The following is an 18,826-nucleotide window of genomic DNA, read 5'->3' on the forward strand; positions in this document are numbered from 1 at the left end:
ACAACCTGTGGGTGTATGTGCAAGAAATCCTGCAATGTAGGTTGTATGTGTCTGTAACACCATGGGGGTCTAAGTCTACTCCACAATTTCCTTTCTCCTAGTATCTTTCTTCTCATTTCTTGGAATTGTTTCTTTTTTATAGCTTCTATTTCCTGCCCCTCTGTACACACTTCTTCTTTTACTCTAGATGAGACTAATTCTTTGATTTTGTGCAGATAAACTAGGAATGGCAGGTAACTGAAGACTTATTTTCAAACACTGAAGCTCTAAAGAAGAACAGATTACTGGTAGTGAAGGAGGTTCACATGGCACTACAGTGAATGATAATGCAGTTTGTTTTACTGTTCAGAATGAATGGAACTGGACATGTAACTACTTGTATGAGACTGGCATTGAATATGACCTTACACTGAAATAGCACTCATATTTAACAGCATTTACAAAATCAAATTAATAATTTCTTGAACACATACTGTATGTATTAACTTATTGTTCACAGAGATGTTTCCTAAAATCCCTTTAAGTCTTTCTTAACAAATATCTTTTTCTAGATAAGGCATTTAGTAACTAATTTTGCATGCACATTTAGATAATTGACTGTTTTTCTTCACCTCAGGCTCACCTGCTAAGCTTCTCCCTGATTTCAGGATTCTTAATTTCATTTTTCAGATCTTCAAAAGTCTGAGCTGAAGAAAGATTACAGTAAACTCTAAAATCATGATAGGGAGGAATTCCATGATCTCTGCCTCTCTGAATATTCATAGCTGCCAGATCTAAAGCCACAGTACGTGCCATGGAGAAGAGTCTTTCTGTTAATTCTGTATTGAGTAATTGTGATGGGACACGCATCTTACCAGCAACACCAAAAAATCCCCTTAGAAGTGGATCAATGCCTCCTTCATTTACAATCCGAAACGGAGAGAAGAATGCCTTATGAAGAGGTAGATGGCCTTGTGGAATTGGTTCAAAGTTTTCATCCAGTCGATACAGAAAAGGATTAATGAGTGTGTGACCAAACCTAAAAGCGGCAGTTGCAAACTCATTAGTTATGCCAGAATTAACACTGGGATCATAACCCTTATATTCGCCAAGCATCTTCATGCCTACCTCTCCAAAGATCTTAGGGAGCCAGTGGCTAAATGTTATGTGTTGCATTTCTGCACCAACAATTTTGCGTGTTTCGTGATATATTGTGTCACCGTCCCAGTGCGGATTGAGTTTCAGTAGCTCTGTGGCAATTCTGTTGTGTTCTCTAAACCACAGCGTGTGGATGCTGGTAAGACCCAGCTGTTCATTGGAGCGCTGATCACCAGCTAAAAAGCAGGGTATTGGGCTCTCATTTTCATCCCTCATACATTCTGTTGGTGGACCAGTGGCAAATGGAAGAAGAGGCTTGCCAGATCTCTGTACAATGCCCTGTCTAAGAAGACCCCTTTGACTCGCCAAGTCTCTGATTTCCAGTGCTTCATGGTCCGAACTGCCGTACACATTTGATGCATCGATGTATGAAGTCAGCTGGTTGATCTGTTCTCGGGGGTACACAGAATTCATCAGGAGAGATGTCATACCACTTCCACAAACTGGACTGGAGCGTACGAAAAACATGCAGCGCGCACCGTTTCGAACTCTGGGATCATTTGGTGGTATCATAATCGAAAAGCACGGAGGATCATTTGTACAAACAGAACTGCAATGCTGACCATCTGAAAATCTGGCCTCACTTAGGGCAGCTACGGTGAGGTCAAGGTCATGGTCAAGAAACTGACCCCATTGCATGAGCATGTGAGTGTACTGGTCATCAGGAGTTACTGTTTCTGTCCCAATCAGAGTAGTTGAAACCAAGCGAGGCATTGGGAGTGCATAACCATTAGAGAGCCTCCTGGGTTCAATCCCTCGAGGCAAATTAAATCCATTTTCATAGACTGACTTTAACAGACGTTCAAAAGCTGTCAGAGAAGCACCCCACATGGGATGCTGAAGGTTGTTGCATGTTCCATCATGTGTCCTGTACTTCTGGTGGAAACACATATCTGAGCAGTTGTTCACTCGTCGATGGGCTGTACAACCTGAGAGATTAGCTATCAGATTCAAGTACTGGGGAGATACAAGGTCATTATAGTGATAACCTGAAACCAGAAAAGAGAGAAAGAGAAAAATCAAAGGCTTTATAGACTCATTGTCCCCACAAATTTATTTTAAATTTTATTTTATTACATTTCCCACTAGATTAAACATCCTTATTTTTGAAAAGGAACAGTAATAATCATATACATGTATTTGAGCATTAGGTCATTTGAGCAACAATTTGACCACTACTAGGTCAGGAGAAAACTTTCTAAAATGCCAATTAAAGTACAACTTTTACGAAATTATCAGAAAAAGAGCTTATTACTTATTTGCTTACTTAAGAGAGCAGAGATATTTTCAGAAATAAAAGCCTCACATTGAGACAAATGGAACATTTTCCCCATATTAGTAAAAGCATTTTAAAAACTGTCATTAACACTTATGTGGACTTCAAGTCTTTATCTTTTTAGACTTGATAATTTACTGAACATTACTACTTTGTTTTGCTTTATTACAGTGAAAGTTGCAGAATTTTAAGAAAAAAAAAATCAATAAAAACTATAAAAGAAAATAACCACTAGTAAGATAGCCAAACATGGAGTGTGATCTCTAGGACAAGTGATGTGGAGTAACTCCTATTCACACTACCCAGGACAAGTTTCTAAAGAAAACTGGTATTTGTGTAGCACTTGGCACAGGTTTCCTCTGCAGTCCACACCATTTGCCTCTGGAACTAAAACATACTTATCATTTTCCTGCATTTTTTCTCAGTTCATGGAAAAATAATATATACAAAATATATACCATAATTCATCAAAATTATGTATTTAGAACCTCAGATTAAGACTGTGTTGCATGATCTCTGTTGTGGTACGACAGCATGTGGAAGGATTGAAGACCATAAGGTCTCCTAGTATAATGTTGGATGACTGCGAATAGTAGAAGAGTCAGGCTGTGCCTTGTCCCTGCTGCCTATTAGGAATCATTCTAAAAGTGATTTTTACCTAGTAACATTTGAATTTAATATCAGGAAAAGCAAAAGTCATTGATTCTGGCTATTCTGCTACATCCACATTATCTGCTTGTGTAGACCAACAGAACTGTGTCTGTAAAGTGAAATTTTTGCTGCTGAGAGACACATGCCCACTCTATCCATTGTAGAATTGGAGCAGGTTTCCTTCAGAAAATCTTTACTTTGTTCTCCTGGATTGAGTGTGGCCCTGAACCTGATTTTTCATTTAAGTAGAAAAGAATTCACACTGTTCAAGACTATATCACAAATCACACCAAAGCACAGTAAGTGGGGACACCTGGGAGATTCACTTCAAATGGGAGCTGCTGATCCAAAGCAAAAGGCACATCTTGAGGGACTAATGTATATACGGATGAATGAGGTTCCAGGATCCAGGAAGGAGTCCAGGAAATGGAATATTTGGCAGTGTAGCTGTATGTTTAGGGAACTAGAAACCATCATACACCACCATGGACCTTAATCTGGAAAGCCTTCAGTCAGGAATAAAACCAAACTAGCACCATATCAGTAAAATGAAAAAAGGAAACGAGTGAATGTACAGTGGTACCGTGTTCCCACAGGCTCAAGGGGTTCCCAGTATGATGGCAATCGCTCAAGAATATGAACTGAATGCAGTTTTGCAAGAGGTTGGAGCTGGCTATTTGCACAGTCGGGAAATGTTATTTTTAGTCCTGAGCTCAGTCCCAGAGTGCCTGCAAAGACACTGGTCTTCATCTAAATTCAACACATAAATGTGTGTTAGGCACACTGGATCTCTGCCAACTTCCACAATGCAGGGCAATTGCAAACAAACCACCTAAATTCCCACTTTTTCTTTGTTGAAAGGGACTAGATTGCTCGTAGCTGCCCAGCTGTGACAAGACCTGTGCTCAGTCAGGGCAGCTATGTTTTCTCAGCCTCAGGCTACAAGTACTTTACATGGTTTACAAGTCAAAGCAATCAGAGACCTAGTGCTTGCATTAGGCAAAACTAACAGGCTCATGTAGACATACAGAAATTCTTTTATAGAATATTCCAGACTAGGAAAAAGAAAAACAAACCACAGAGCAAAACCAGGAAGTGCCACTGGGTAATGCAGCAAAATACATTCTTTAAGGATATTATTGATAGCCTATTATAATATGCTGGCTACCAGGGCAGTTTAATTCTAAAACTACACCAAGAAAACATATCTTCGTTATAATAACACTCCTGCTTAAATGATTTTCATTCATCATGGAGTTCTTTCCTTATGATCATTATTCATTTGAATAAACATTTGTCTGCTGTGGTTATCCTGGTTGCCATCCCCATTTCTGAAATCAAGCTGTGAGCAAAACTTGACTGTGAATCTTTTGGGTGGAATAACCTTTAGTACTAATTTAAAATAAAAGGTTCAGCTTCTCTTTTTAGAACTTCAAGTGGGATGCAATGTCTCATTACAGATTAGAGTTCATAGCTTTCTGATGCCAGTCTTTAGTCCTTAATTACCCCTCATGCTGTAGGCACCAACTCTATCTCTGCTTTTGAAAAGGCTAGGTGCTGAGCACTTCCAGTCCTTAGAACCTGGCTAGCTTAACTCACATAATATTACTCTTTCTTTTTTCTTCAAACTGCAAGGAAGAGGTTTCATATAGTCATAGAAATATTGATTAGAAGGGGGACCTCTTATCCAGACCAAACTCCTGCTTAAAGCAATGCTGTCTTCAGCACTAGATCAGCTCAGCTGTATACCTGCCTAGAGGGCTTGAAAACCTTCAAAGGCTGAGACTCCTCGGCCTTTCTGGATAAATTGTTCCAGTGTTGCACTGGCCTTCTGGTGAGAAACTGTTTCCTAAAATCCAATCTGAACCTCCAAAGCAGCAATTTGTGGTCACTCCCCTTGTTATACAATCTGGCACTGCAGAGGAGAATTTGACTACATATCGATTCCTTGAGATATTCCAAGGTTTTACATTAAAAAAAAGTCTCTGAATGGGAAATTGTCAAGTTTCTCAATTGTTCCCAATGCAAAACTGCTAAATAACAACTGCCATTGGGCTCTCCATTTCAAAATAAAATGAAATAAGAACAAAAATTACCATTAAAAAATCTGAGTATTAGGCTATTCAAATGAAAACAGATTTATTTCACTATTCAAGTTTCCCTAAAAGCCAGGCTTCTGTGGATTCTGTATGGCCAAAAAGCATGCTCTGATTGTGAACAGAATTTCCCGTATCACAGTTGGCTGATTTTGTGTTCATTTATCTGTATCCGTAGGCTTTAATGCCAGTTTTTGGTAAACTTTAGGTGTTTGACTACTTTTCACTAGGATTTGTAATAGTGAACCAGTTCTCACACATTGCATTTCATATGTTGCTAGTATTATATTCAATACACTTGAATATGCATCTAATCAGAGAACCAAATCAAATTAGCTTGCTCTTATAAAACATCAGCCTTCAAAGAATTTTGAATAAGTTTTTGTGGTAAACAATTCATCACAAATTATTTACTCAGCCTCTAATAATGAGCTTCTTTTACTAGTAAATGTTGCAGTACTCCACAAACCTTGCAGCCTTTGGCCCCATAAATACTTGCCTAGTTCATAGTCAGAGTTAAAGTTTTCGGAAGTTACAATAAATACTCAATTATAAACATCAGAAAGAATATAATAAGTAAAAGTATTTCCTCTAGATTTTCAGTGTAGTTTTTGGCTATGTCTCAAATCTCTAAAGCTCTCCTAAAACTATCATTATTTCCAAACATTTCAGTACTACGTTTCAAGTCTATCCACACACATCCACACATTAGCTGTATATGCTCCAGCTGGACTTCATGAATTTGAACTTGAACTCCAGTACCTAAAAGGCAGAAACTAAACTTCACCTTTTTTTGGCTATTTATTAAAAGCAATAAGAACTGCATTTCTCAATACATGAGCTCCGTGTTAAAAGAAGGAATTAGCTCAGTTCAATGTGCACTTATAGAATAAGTAGCAAATAATTCTTTGAATACTATTGTGGTACATGCAGAAAGCTTGGTTTGTAAAGTATACAAATCCTTCTTGTTATATCATCTTTCCTCCTCGCCAAGGCATGCCGACACTAAATGGTTTTTCTTAAAGAAACAGGAACAAAATACTGCTTATTTTCAACACACAACAGAAAAGTCTGTTCTGCTATGAGACAACGGTCCTAATAAATTAACACACATGGAGTTAAAAACCAGGATGCATTATGCACTTCCATTATACTAATTTTGACCAGTAGAAGAATTTGAATCTGAACTTTTGCCTAATATGTCAACATGAGAAAAAATAAAAACATTCTACTTGGAGAGCTCAAACAGAGTTACATCATAATGAACAATGTGCAAACCAAGGACTGAATTTTGTAAAGTTTTGCAAAGTCAAATACTTCACCAATTTCAATGTAATGGTTCTGTAATTGGGACCAAAACTCAGAAAATAAATGTCTCCTGAAGTATAATGAATTAAGAAGGCAAATACACTTCAACATATTAAAATAAGGAAAGAGTACTGACTTGTTCCATTCAGGTCAACCATCAGACCATCTTGTACATGATCTTGAATAAGCTGTAATGTCCTTTCAAATATTTCCCCAGCTCTTGCTTGCTCAACAGTGTATGGGTCCCTTGGGTATCGAAATAAGGCTAGCAAATCATTTGGAGAACGAGGACGACTGATAGATAATTTGGAAAAAACAGTAAATGTACACAGGAGTTACAAAACAACAATACTACATAAATCATGTAAATGTTCAGCAACGTGATTAGTACATACCTTGGTCATTCATCTCAAAATGGAAGGCAAACCAAAAAGGAAAAAAATTAATAAAATAATAACACATTAAATATTTAGTCGCATTTTAATACAAATTATCTCAGCAGAAAAACTGCTGCAGGGAACAGAGATCTCAACAGGACTGTATAAACAATAGGAATCCTTACATGTTAAACTGTTAGCTTCTCAGAACTAACCAGATGTTAACAATGTCTTTTAAATAACAAAACGGTTTCTTGTTTAATAAATCTTCCATTATTTCTAGTACATACAAAATTAATTCTGACTTCTCAGAACAAAAAACCCCGAAGGAGATACCTGTCAAACAGATGTGTACGTGTTGAATTTATTGCTCTGTCAACAGTTGCAATTGCTTCCACAATTGATGTTTGTACAAAAGGATCTCCATTTCGGCTGACATTGGGAACTATAGAAAGAGGAATTCACATTTTATTGCAAAAATGGCCACACACAAAAAGATACTTCTGTAAAACAGAGTCTAGACACGACATCATTTCGGTTGTACAAAATAAACCCTTGTTCATTAAGCATTAGTTCATCCAAATATAAAATTCTTAACCATTTTGGAATTCTATCAAAGCATATTACAGTGGAACAAAACTTATTTAAAACAGAAGTTAATGTAAGTTTAAAAGTCATCTTGCCTATAACTCTAAAACAAAATAAAGATAAATACATATAGTGTTTGACTGTCCATTAATCAGACCTACAATTTCAAGTACAGATGATCAAATAAAAAATGAGTTGTTATTATTAGCAGTTTTTTTTCTGGTGTGGTGTATTATCAAGTTTCAGGTGTTGGATCAAGAGCCTGACCTATATCCTCTGAAATCAATGCAGATTTCCCCTTTGACTTCAACTAGTACTGAATTAGTATTGAATTCAAAGAAAGAATTTAAAGGGCTTACAGGAATATGTTACAAGTGGTACATAATGCACATATTTTACTGTACCTATTTGGTACAGTAAATTAATATTGCTCTTCTCTCGAGCATAGTATAATAAGCAACACACAATAATTTTGAAGGGCAGTAAATATTTTATCTATTTTGATCACTACTTTGTTTTCTACTTTAAAATTATCTTTTTCATACTAGATTGAAAATCACATGCTTTAAAGTTACTTAACAACTCTACATAATACTGGAAACTCACTAATGGATAGGCATCTGCCTTTTAATGGAGTGGTCAGTTATAGCTGGACGTTTGTACAACTATCTAGGGCTAATAAGCTTCCTTTCAATCTAAACAAAGAACTACCAGATCCAGGGGCAACAGCTAACAATTTCCAGAGGGTATTTAGATTGGAGAAGTCACACAGGAAGAAGGGTAGAGTAGGGAAAAAGTCCAAAGCAAATATACTGGAATAAAATCAGTAGATGTACAAAATCAGATGACATAAAAACTGTTGTTTGCAAGCTTTTCATTATTTTTTTTCTTTTTTTTCTAGGCAGTTTTTCATTATTCCTGCATAAATGGCAGTTTAAACTGTGTCTATATGAGTTTCATACTCTAGACCCAGGCAATCAAATCTAACTATCTATACCATCAAATAAAACAGTCCCTGGCACTTCATAGCTGTAGATGAAGCCCCTTTCTGTGTCCTAAGGCAAGCCTCAGGCTCCTGACAATCTAGTCCCAGCATCCAAAATGAGCTGACCCTTTCCATGGTTCCTGAGGGCAAATAGTCCCTGATCTGTCCTAATTACCAAGTGTCCTCCTTGCTTGACACTTTCATGGCAACTATGGAGAAACATTATCAGATAATATAATTTACAGGTTTGCTACTCTCACTTTAGTTGTTTCAGAGAATGTTTGTGTGCCACAAACCATCTGGACAGAGCAACATTGCAGACTGTAAAAATAAAACGGCTGGTTAACTTCCCTAGTGCTGTCTACATTAGATGCAAGCTTGATGTTCACATGCAGAGCTATTTTTCCTGATTAGCGGTGCATGTGGGCTGAATTATAAACCTCGGTCAGAGTTTAACTATACTATACTTGATTTTTGTTTAGACTATTATTGCTAGCAGTTCTCTTTTAAGGCTGAGAAAGATTAAAGCTCCTCGCAACACTTTTCACACATTTTTTTCTAATTTGGGGAGGAAGGGGAATGATTTTTACAAAACAACAGAAAAGGACAGAAGAAAATGGCAATAGAAAAGGCAAACATGGCCAGCAAAAACTGCTCCCCAGCTTGTCTTTATTCTGTCTCAGTGTTAAGAAAATATTTTTATGCTTTAGGAATACTGATAAAACATTACCCTGTTTAAAAGAAATGTTGACATGCAAGTTTTTAGGCATTTCTGGTCATTATTGATACTCTCCATGCAGCAATTATCCAGTTCTTATAATTTGTCCACTTGTCCTTGCTTCTCTGAGAGCTTCATTTTTTTAAAACAACCACAGAGAAACAGTATCTGATATCCCATTAGTTTTAAGGAAAAGTATCATTTACTGTTTCAGATTGAATGCAGATTAATCAAGGGTAGTTTCACTAATTTTAGGTATATTCATGCTACTGTTTACAAGAAATTAACCACATTACAATTAATTACTGCAGATCAGCTAGCACCAGGTTTTGTAGTTTGTTGATTTCAGTGGATGAAAATGATCAGTTGACACCTTCACTACATGAATGAAACTCATTACCACTAGGGTTTTAGTTCAATTTATGGTTTCGTCTTTCAGAGCTCTTATTGATTTGAGATCTGGCTAATATTTCCTAAACAAAAACATTTTTTTGCTATGCATCTCCAGAGTAACCAAGATTCACCGATTTCTAGGGACTTCCCTTCCTTTGTAGACTTCATATATGTAGATGCAAACTTATTACTGAACGATTCTTAGCCCTACAATTTTTGTCTCCTCAATCATCTTTATAGGTTGAAGAAATATTACTTTTTATAGAGGAAAGTATAGATTAAGTCTATTAAAAGCAACTTAGGCCAGGGAACATCATAGTTTTATTGGTAGTATGTGATTGATATCATGGCAATCAATAGATTAGAAAAATCACTGACACATATTTATTAATAGTAAACAAAACACAGAACATCAGAAACAACACTGGGAAACAATATGCAATATGCTGAAGAAATCACTGCTCTATACTAATTTTTCAAAGATAGAAAAATATTGTCTCATATTTTCTACTGAAAGACAGAAATCAGAGAGTTTTCTTTTATTTTCCATCAAAATAATCTGAAAAATCAGCAGTTTTAGTCAATAAATTAGAAAAGCGGTATAGTCAATCTTTGTAAGAAAGTTATTTCCTTAGCCTCTTTGGATGTTTTATTACCAATTATTAGATAGAAATAATTGATAACTATTATTTGCCATTATTTCTTTTGAATAATTAGAACAAGATCAAATACTCTCCTTTTCTTTCTGTTTTCTCTTTTAGTTTCTTAAGATCTGTATGAATTTCCTCAATTCTTTCACAATGGTTGCAGCCTAATTTTTAACCAAGTACTATAAGTGTCCCTTTGAAGATGCCAGAAGAATTTTGTCAGGTTATCCCTAAAGATTAGATTGTGTATTTGACCAGCAAATTCTAATAGGTTCAAATAATATCTTGAGAAGAAAGTTGAAAGACTGACTTAAGCCCAAAGCATAGTTTGTTTTGAAGCTTAACTCCTAGAGACATTCCTATTCTAACATATTCCCATCTTATTCACATCTGTAAGATTAATGATGAAAAAAAACCGAAAAACAGAAAGAGAGAATTATGGAAGAAAAAGAAAAATTTGAATAAAAGAGCAAATTTAATATTTTATTAATTTTTTCATCTTACACATTAAGCAATTAGAACAAAACTAATTATCTAACTCATACCTCTCAATCATATATCTTACCATTTACACTAAGCACCATACTAACAGAGGAGTATCCTATGGTGTTCCGGGCAACACATTCATATCGACCTTCATCAGCTGTTCCAACATCGCGAATGGTAAGAAATCCCTCCGGACTAACATGAAATTTTCCACTCTCAGTCACTTGTACTCCATCCTGCAGAAAAGCCCAGAATTTAGTTATTCTAAATACACTTGTTTTCATACATGAATTTTTGTCATCTTTTTCTCTTCTATTTTTATTTTTTATTTTATCTTTCTATTTTGTATGCCAAGATCATAGTCAGATATATTTAGATAAACTTATATAGGAAAAGTACATGTAATTCTAAATTGTACAATGTATTTCTTTACTTTTAAAAGTACTCATTATTATAAATCTAAGTATTTTAATAGCTATAGGCTCTCACCAACTAAAATCTATAACCCAAAATAAGATAGCACCTCTTTAGAACATATATATTTAATTTTTCTCAAAATTAACCAGCAGAAATAGATCTCAAGAGCTTTATGTGTATCAGTTCTTCATGTGCTATGCATTTAGAAGCTATTTAAGGTTCATTAAAGTACATTTTCTAATGCTTGCTCACTGAAGAGATGAAGATAATCAGAAAAATTGAAAATCAATATTAACAACTCATTAATTCACTGGTAACTCTGCTAATAGCTCTATAGTTTGATATAGCAATTATTACACCAATGGAAATCAAAGCCACAGAGAGGTACTAGTTACTGAAGCCTGTCCTGGTTGAAGTGTCAACCTAACAATGTCAAAGAGCTCAGCAATACAGTATTTTTTATTGTTTTATATCTATAACATCATTGAAAGTGTGATTATTAATAAGATATTTGCACAGAACTGTCTCTAAATACAGAGACACTTTAAGGAATATATGTTATGAATTTTAGCTGGTCTGTATAATGATTTGCATAACTATATATGTATATTTATCCCTTTAAAATTCATGTTTAGTATCTATATACATGCTCTGTATTAAAGATTTACTGATTAAACTTCAGGTAATGTTTTCAGACACCAGAGCAAGCAATAATTTGATAATGTGCCCTTTAGTTGGCTAATTATGAAGTGATAGAAAGGCTGCTGCCCTTCTGCAATAACTGAATATCTAGTACCTTATTCCATGTAATGACTGGCTCCGGCTCTCCTTGAGCACTGCATGGGATCTGCACATTTGTGCCAACCTCCACTGTCATGTCACTGGGAACACTGGCAAATACAGGAGTCACTAAAAAAAACCAAATGATCCATTGATAAGGTATGAAATACAACTTGTGCAGAAAACAATCTAAAAAGAGGTCAGCACTCCTATTTTTATTAGTTACTGAACATTTCTTAATCTATAATACTAGTCTACCTGCAATTTTTTAATTGCTTATAACTTTGTCTTAGAGATCAAATTCCTTTCTCCTGGAGAAACTGGCTTCCCATGGTGTGGACGGGTATGTTCTTAGCTGAGTTAAAAACTGACTGGATGGCCCAGAGAATGGTGGCAAATGGAGTTACATCCATTTGGTGGCTGGTCACAAGTGGTATTCTTCAGTGTTCAATACTGGAGCCAGCCTTGTTTACTATCTTCAAGGATAACATGGATGAGGGGATTGAGGGTACCCTAAGCAAGTTCACAGTCAACACCAAGTTGGGTGGGAGTGCTGATCTGCTGGAGGGGGATGAAGGTTCTGCAGAGGAATCTGGACAGGCTGGATCAATGGGCTGAAGCCAATTGTATGAGTTTCAATAGTGCAAAGTGCCAGGTCCTGCACTTGGGTCACAACAACCCCATGCAGCACTACAGGCTTGGAGAAGAGTGGTTGGAAAGCTGCCCAGTGGAAAAAGACCTGGGAGTGTTGGTTGACAGTGGCTGAACATGAGCCAGCAAAGTGGCCAAGAAGGACAAGGGTATCCTGGGTTGGATCAGCAACAGTGTGGCCAGCAGGACCAGGGAAGTGATTGTCTCCCCGTACTCGGCACTGGTAAGGCCACACCTCAAATCCGGTGTTTAATTTAGGGCCTCTCACTACAAGAAAGACATTGAGGTGCCAGAGAATGTCCAGAGGAGGGCTGGGAACAAGAGACAGAACAAAAGGAAATGTCCTTAAGTTGCACCAGGGGAGGTTTAGATTAGGTATTAGGAAAACTTTTTGCATAAGAAAGAGTTGTCAAGCAGTAGAACAGACTGCCCAGAGAAGTGGTAGAATCACCATCCCTGGAAGTGTTCAGAAAACGTGTGGATATGGCACTTGATGACATGGTTTAACAGCGAACACAGTGGTGGTGTTACATTGAAAGTTGGACTTGATGATCTTAAAGATCTTTTCCAACCTTAATGGTTCTATGACTCTCTTCCTGATGTCTGCTTCAGGGTGATTTTAAAGTACTGTTAACTTCTAACATAACAGGCTAGTACTTGTCAAAATCATTTGAGTTCCATAAATTTAGAGCTCTGAAAAAAATTTCTGTCGATAGCTAAATCTGTACAAAGTCATCACAATGAACATTCCATTAACTTCTGTCATCTATTTTTAAGTTTGAACTTTTTAAGTAGCAACAACAGCAATTTTTTAGATGACGAAAGCAAAACCTTCCACAACACATTCAACCATGAAATTCCCAGCCTGACTTGCTGAGGTGCTAACTCTTGACAGCGTTCCTACCTCCCTGACACCAGCAAGCCTTAGGCCTTAAACCATCCTCCAATTCTAAGGACAGACTACACACTGTTACCTAAATCTAGTGTGAAGAAAATTAATGTATTTTTTAATTCTAATTTTTTTAAAATCCAGATTGGCACCTGGCACTCAGATATCATGAGAAGCACACACCAGATCATGAAGACGTTAAGAATTGTATTTCTTCTGTAATGTATTAGTGTTTTGGGGGGAGTGTGACAGGGCAGAGGGCTGTGCTTTTACAGAAAATTATTTGGCCACACAACATACATTTATACTACCAACCAAATCTGGCCCTGTTGTTAAACTGTTCATAAGCAAATGGCTATCAAGGACCAGAAACCATTTCAAATAAGGCATCCAGAGGCTGGTATCCAGCACTGCGGGATGAGAGAGCTTGGCTCTATGGATGTGAGCCACGCCATGCCAGCAAATAGGCCTGGACCACTAATCCGTATTCATTAACACTGATTTAGCCACAGTGACCACTGACTAGACATTCCTCAGATGAACAGTCCTTTTGTTAGAAGCCCAGAATTAAAAATGTTCTCTTCTTGCACGACTGAAAGCAGCATCGCAATTAATCTATGGAGAGCTCCAGTTTCAGGTTGTATATTCAGCATTCAATCTTGTGTTTACTATCTTTTAGTGACTGGAGTTTGCAACCTGAGTTGCACAAAAGTCCTTATATTAAATGTTACTCAAATTCAGTGAAGTTTAACACAGCTGGAAAGGTACAAAACTTTTTAAAACTGAGATTTGTTTAATATAATTTTAACCAACAATTTTATATAAGTAGAAAAAATTATCTCAATTTTGACAAATCTATCTTAGTACTACTCTTAACCAAGAAAAATCAATGGAATTTTTTTATAAACTTATAAGTTTAGGAAGACATTAGAGCCCCTTTTGTTAAAATACAGTTTAAAATTTGGTCACTAAAAAGAAATGCTTTGAATCAAATGGTTAATCTCCTTGAATTTAGTTAAACATCAAAGTACTTAAATAAGTTATGAATGTTAATATGATTATAATTTATCCTAGAAGTAGCTTACTTAGAATTTACTTGAAGAAAAATATTAAAAAAATGGAGTTTGGGGTTGGTTTTTTAGGGGTTTTTTTGTGTCAGTTTATTTTAAGTATAAGCAATGACTTTTCTTTGTGAAGTTCATTCTGCTGTTGTAAAATAAAGTTCTGTTCATGGAGATAAAATATTATGTGAATGACACTATTTAATTAACAGTATAGAGCCTTACCAGAAAACAGACTTTTCACAAAACATTTTCCCAAGCACTGGAATACTGTCATCCTCAAAGAAAACCTCCACTCTTTACCAAAAAAAAAAGTAAATCAGATAAATCTCTTTCCAGGAAGACAGACTGTTCTAAAGGAATGATACCCTGTACAAATATTGGTAAGTATCCATACATGTTATTTATTAAAAGCCACTTGGGATCTAAAAATAGATATACTCAGAAACAATCACACACAGTACTGTGTATTTACTGTAAGCTTAAATATTTCTTTTTTTTTTTTTTTTCCCCCAGCAGCAGTGCATGGAGAGCATACCTCTAGGCTGTACAGTGAGATATACAACAATTCGTTGAGATCCGATAATGTTGACAGCTTGGCATTCATACTGTCCCTGGTCATGCAGAGCAACCCTGGAAATCCTTAGGGTTCCGGATGATAGGACTAAGTGTCTTCTGTCAACAGACAACTGGCCTCCTGGAACACACAACGACGACATTTGCTGTTTATAGCAACAAAGTCCCTTTGTGTCAGAAAAAGGGAAACCCAGAAGACTTTAAATTTCATAAAACACTGGAAAAAATTAAAGTTTCTTAAGAAAACACCACACCTAACAACAACAAAAAAAAAGCCAAAATGTTTGAAACCTTTACTTCTCAGAAGATAAACATGAAAAGCAAACAAATTATATGTGTGCACACAATCATAATCCTGATCTTTTCTCTGTTTGTGGTAGAAATAAATATTTTCATTTAAAGAACATGATAGAGCATCCAAATGAGAAGGCATAAAACACCAACATGTGTTACTGCTCATTTCATATGCCATGTGTGTAAGACACAATTCATTTCATGTGCCTAAGCCATGTAGGGAATTCATAGAAAAACACATAACACAAATGAACACACATCAGTGTCTGTACCCTATCCTTCCCTTATGGACATTTCATTTGACTGGAACAGTCTCAGTAGAGGGAGAAAGAGGGACATTATCAGCATCAAAATGATCAATAGTTTGTTAAAAATCTGCTTTATCTACCATAATTAAGAATTTCCTAAGAGTTGTTTTACCTGCTAGAGCTGTTTCATTTGAATCAAGTGGAATATTTGCTTACTGATAAAACACCCACTACAATATTTCTTCCTGCTGGATTTGGCTTAATGCCTTTAGAGCCATAACTTGATAAAACAGACAGCAGAGCACACCCCAGTGCTCCTGTCAATGTGCATTAAGTGACAGAGATGTTCATATACCGATGCCAGTTACAGGCTGGACCGTTCTGGTTTCTGAAGAGAGCACATCCCACCTCATTTCTGATCTCCAGTTAATGACAGCCATCTCTATTTCTTCTGCAGTACACCAGCAGTGACTGCTGCATGTCATTTGCCCTGTATTTCTTAAACATTTATTACTAGGAATCTATTATGGATACAAATATTTTAATGGTTCTTTTTTACTGAATAATGAAATCTGCTTGGGCAGCTAGCTTCTATGGGACACCTTGTCTTTTCTAGCTAAATGAGAAAGAGATGAGCTCTGCTTCCTTCAGAGACTGAAGCATCTAAACAAATACATGCAACTCCTTTCGATATGTGAGTGATTCCAATATGACAGCTAAACTATTCTAGTAGTTTAAAAGTAAGAACAGAACACACTTACCTCCCTTAGTCCAGGCAATAACAGGTTGGGGATAACCTTGTGCTTCACAAGGGAAGTCAACAGTTTGCCCCTCAATCACTGTTTTGTCTTGAGGAGTGACAGTAAACTGAGGTAGAGCTACAGAAGAGAAAATAAAGCTGGTTAAAAAAAAACCAACTGAAAAATGCATGACTGTCTGAAATTATGTGTCATTTCCTGTGTGAGTTGAATAGCTCATGTTGGTGGGAAGAAAGATGTTATTGGGACTCTTTTATATTGTGACTGCTATAGAGGGGAGAGCTGGGTAGCCACTTGTGCAAAAGGAAGTCAATGAAGTCGTGCGGAATCTACTGTCAGATTCAAAATCAGAGGTACGGTAAGATTTGTAGAATCAAAACACAGTGTTCCATGGATTAAAAATACCTTCTTCTCTTTCTCTCAAAACTCCTCAGTTACATTGTGAAGAAAATGCAATGTAATCAAAACCATCCTGAGCTGCTTGTTTTCTTCCATACACTGAAGGAAAGTAGCGAGTAGTGTGTGTGGGCCAGTTTCTGCAGTAACACTGTTCATTACCAGTGTGAGAGGTGATTTGTTCAGCTCTCACAATACAATTGTCTACCGATGAATAATAAATGAACAAACCACACAGATAAGTTGTTTTGTATAGTTTTTGAACTCATTAACAAGGCATTTGTAAGAACGCACGCAGGATCACTCTCGAGGAGAAAAGACAATGCAGAAAGAATCGTGTCTTGCAGAATATACCACCTAAGGAGTTTTTCTGCTGTGCCTTTTGCAATCAGACATGTCTATCTTGCATTGACCTTATTAGCCACCAGCGTGCTTGTAACAAATGTGGATAGAGCCTTTCCCAAATCTTCGGTCGCGAAGCCTAGCCATGAATGAATTAACATGAGAACAGAAGCAAACTTGAATTTAAAGGTTACTCAAAGTATTTTGTAAATTATTAAAGTTCCACCATGAAAGTATGTGCAAAAACTATTATCTATATACACAGGAGACTTTTGATAATTGTTCTCGAATACTCTATAAGCACAGTTTTGACAAACAATACCAAAATTATTGCAATCAAAATAACTTAGAGTACTTTGACTTTTGCTTTGCTTCAGCTGGCAGAATGATAGTTTCTATTAAATCATCAGAGTTCTCATACTCACTGAAGTGTCTACAAAAGAGAAGCAGCACAGATCTTTATTCAGAACTCCATTTCTAGTACTGTGGTTGCTGCCTGTTACAGAAAAAAATCCTCCAAAAATTTGACTTTTTTGTTCCTCCAGGCAAACAAAATGTAATAAATAATAAACATTTCAAAACATCAAAATAATGACAATAATCAATGAAACTTAACTTTCAGGAAGACAGTATGTAATATCTTACACTATGTGAAATGTATAGCAACTTTCTTATTCACTACAATAGTGCAATTAAAAGTAAAAACTCCATGTTTTTAGTTTGGTTCTGTCAATACAGAAAAAAAAAAGACAAATCCACACAATTTCAAGTAATACATCACTGCTAGCTTAACGTTACCTACCTTGGACTATGATGTATGCAGTCGCATGGATGTTATCTATGCTGTTAGTTGCAAAACACGTATACTCGCCACTGTCCTCCTGCTTTACATTTTGTATATAAAGTCCCCCTGACGGAGTTATTGTGATGCGAGGGTCATTTGGCAAAGGTGTTCTGTCGCCTTTGGTCCAGGTAATTCGTGGTTGAGGGTGGCCAGTTGCACTGCACTCCAAGGTAACACTCTCTCCAACCAGCACTTCTGTATTTTGTGGGTGAATCACAAAACTTGGCCGGGCTGTGAGAAAACAGCAATGCCTAAATATGACTTTTAGATCACATAGCACTAATTTAGACAAATATTGCAATAGTTTGGGATGCCTAGTGGGGTTTTTAAAGCTCTGTTCCAACATACTTCTATTTTGGTGCAAACTCTGCCTTGCTTTAAGTCTAATCTAATCTGACATTTACAAACATCAATAAATAAAAACCAAAAGCTCATAATTGCACCGGTGGTTTTTTTTAACTCCCATTAAAACAATTTTCAAACATTTTGTTCACCTATGCTGATCTTTATAAAGATCTCTTCAGAGGCACAGACACTGAGACCCAGAAAACAAACTGGCTAAAAATTGCCATAAGTGCACAAAAGACAAAACAGATTAAGCAACATTTTAGTAACTTCTCCCAAGTATACGAGTACTTGTCATTGCAGGGACATTTTCAGTTTACCTGATGCTGTGTGTCAAAACAAAATGTTCTCACAGCAAAGTTTAATTTTTAAAAACATTACAGTCCTGGACAGGAATTTCGTGCTTGCAAGCATGACGCCTTGGCTAGACAGGGGTAAAAAGCTCTTGAGCAACAATGGCTACACAGGGTGTGCCAAAGCTTCCACGAGTAGCCTGTTCAGAAGATTGTGGTTTTCAGGTACCCAGAGAGAACATTATTGCACTGACCAAAGTTACAATGCAA

At 36.5% G+C, this 18,826-nt stretch overlaps 1 protein-coding gene across 4 annotated transcripts in view; it reads right to left on the reverse strand.

Moving 5' to 3' along the window:
• Positions 1-18,826, reverse strand: part of PXDN (peroxidasin) — a 94,898-nt gene that overhangs the window by 24,472 nt on the left and 51,600 nt on the right. For all 4 annotated transcript variants that reach the window (XM_027726056.2, XM_027726059.2, XM_039385546.1 and 1 more), the window contains 8 exons: positions 17,877-18,149; positions 16,340-16,456; positions 14,999-15,157; positions 11,876-11,988; positions 10,742-10,898; positions 7,182-7,290; positions 6,605-6,762; positions 623-2,126 (listed from right to left, as the gene is read on the reverse strand). In XM_027726056.2, the coding sequence (XP_027581857.1) occupies positions 623-2,126; positions 6,605-6,762; positions 7,182-7,290; positions 10,742-10,898; positions 11,876-11,988; positions 14,999-15,157; positions 16,340-16,456; positions 17,877-18,149 (2,590 nt within the window). The remainder of the gene's footprint in view (positions 1-622; positions 2,127-6,604; positions 6,763-7,181; positions 7,291-10,741; positions 10,899-11,875; positions 11,989-14,998; positions 15,158-16,339; positions 16,457-17,876; positions 18,150-18,826) is intronic.

This window comes from Pipra filicauda, unplaced genomic scaffold (genome assembly GCF_003945595.2).
Source record: "Pipra filicauda isolate LSUMZ 115617 unplaced genomic scaffold, ASM394559v2 scaffold41_size5083284_pilon, whole genome shotgun sequence".
Classification (NCBI taxonomy): domain Eukaryota; kingdom Metazoa; phylum Chordata; class Aves; order Passeriformes; family Pipridae; genus Pipra; species Pipra filicauda.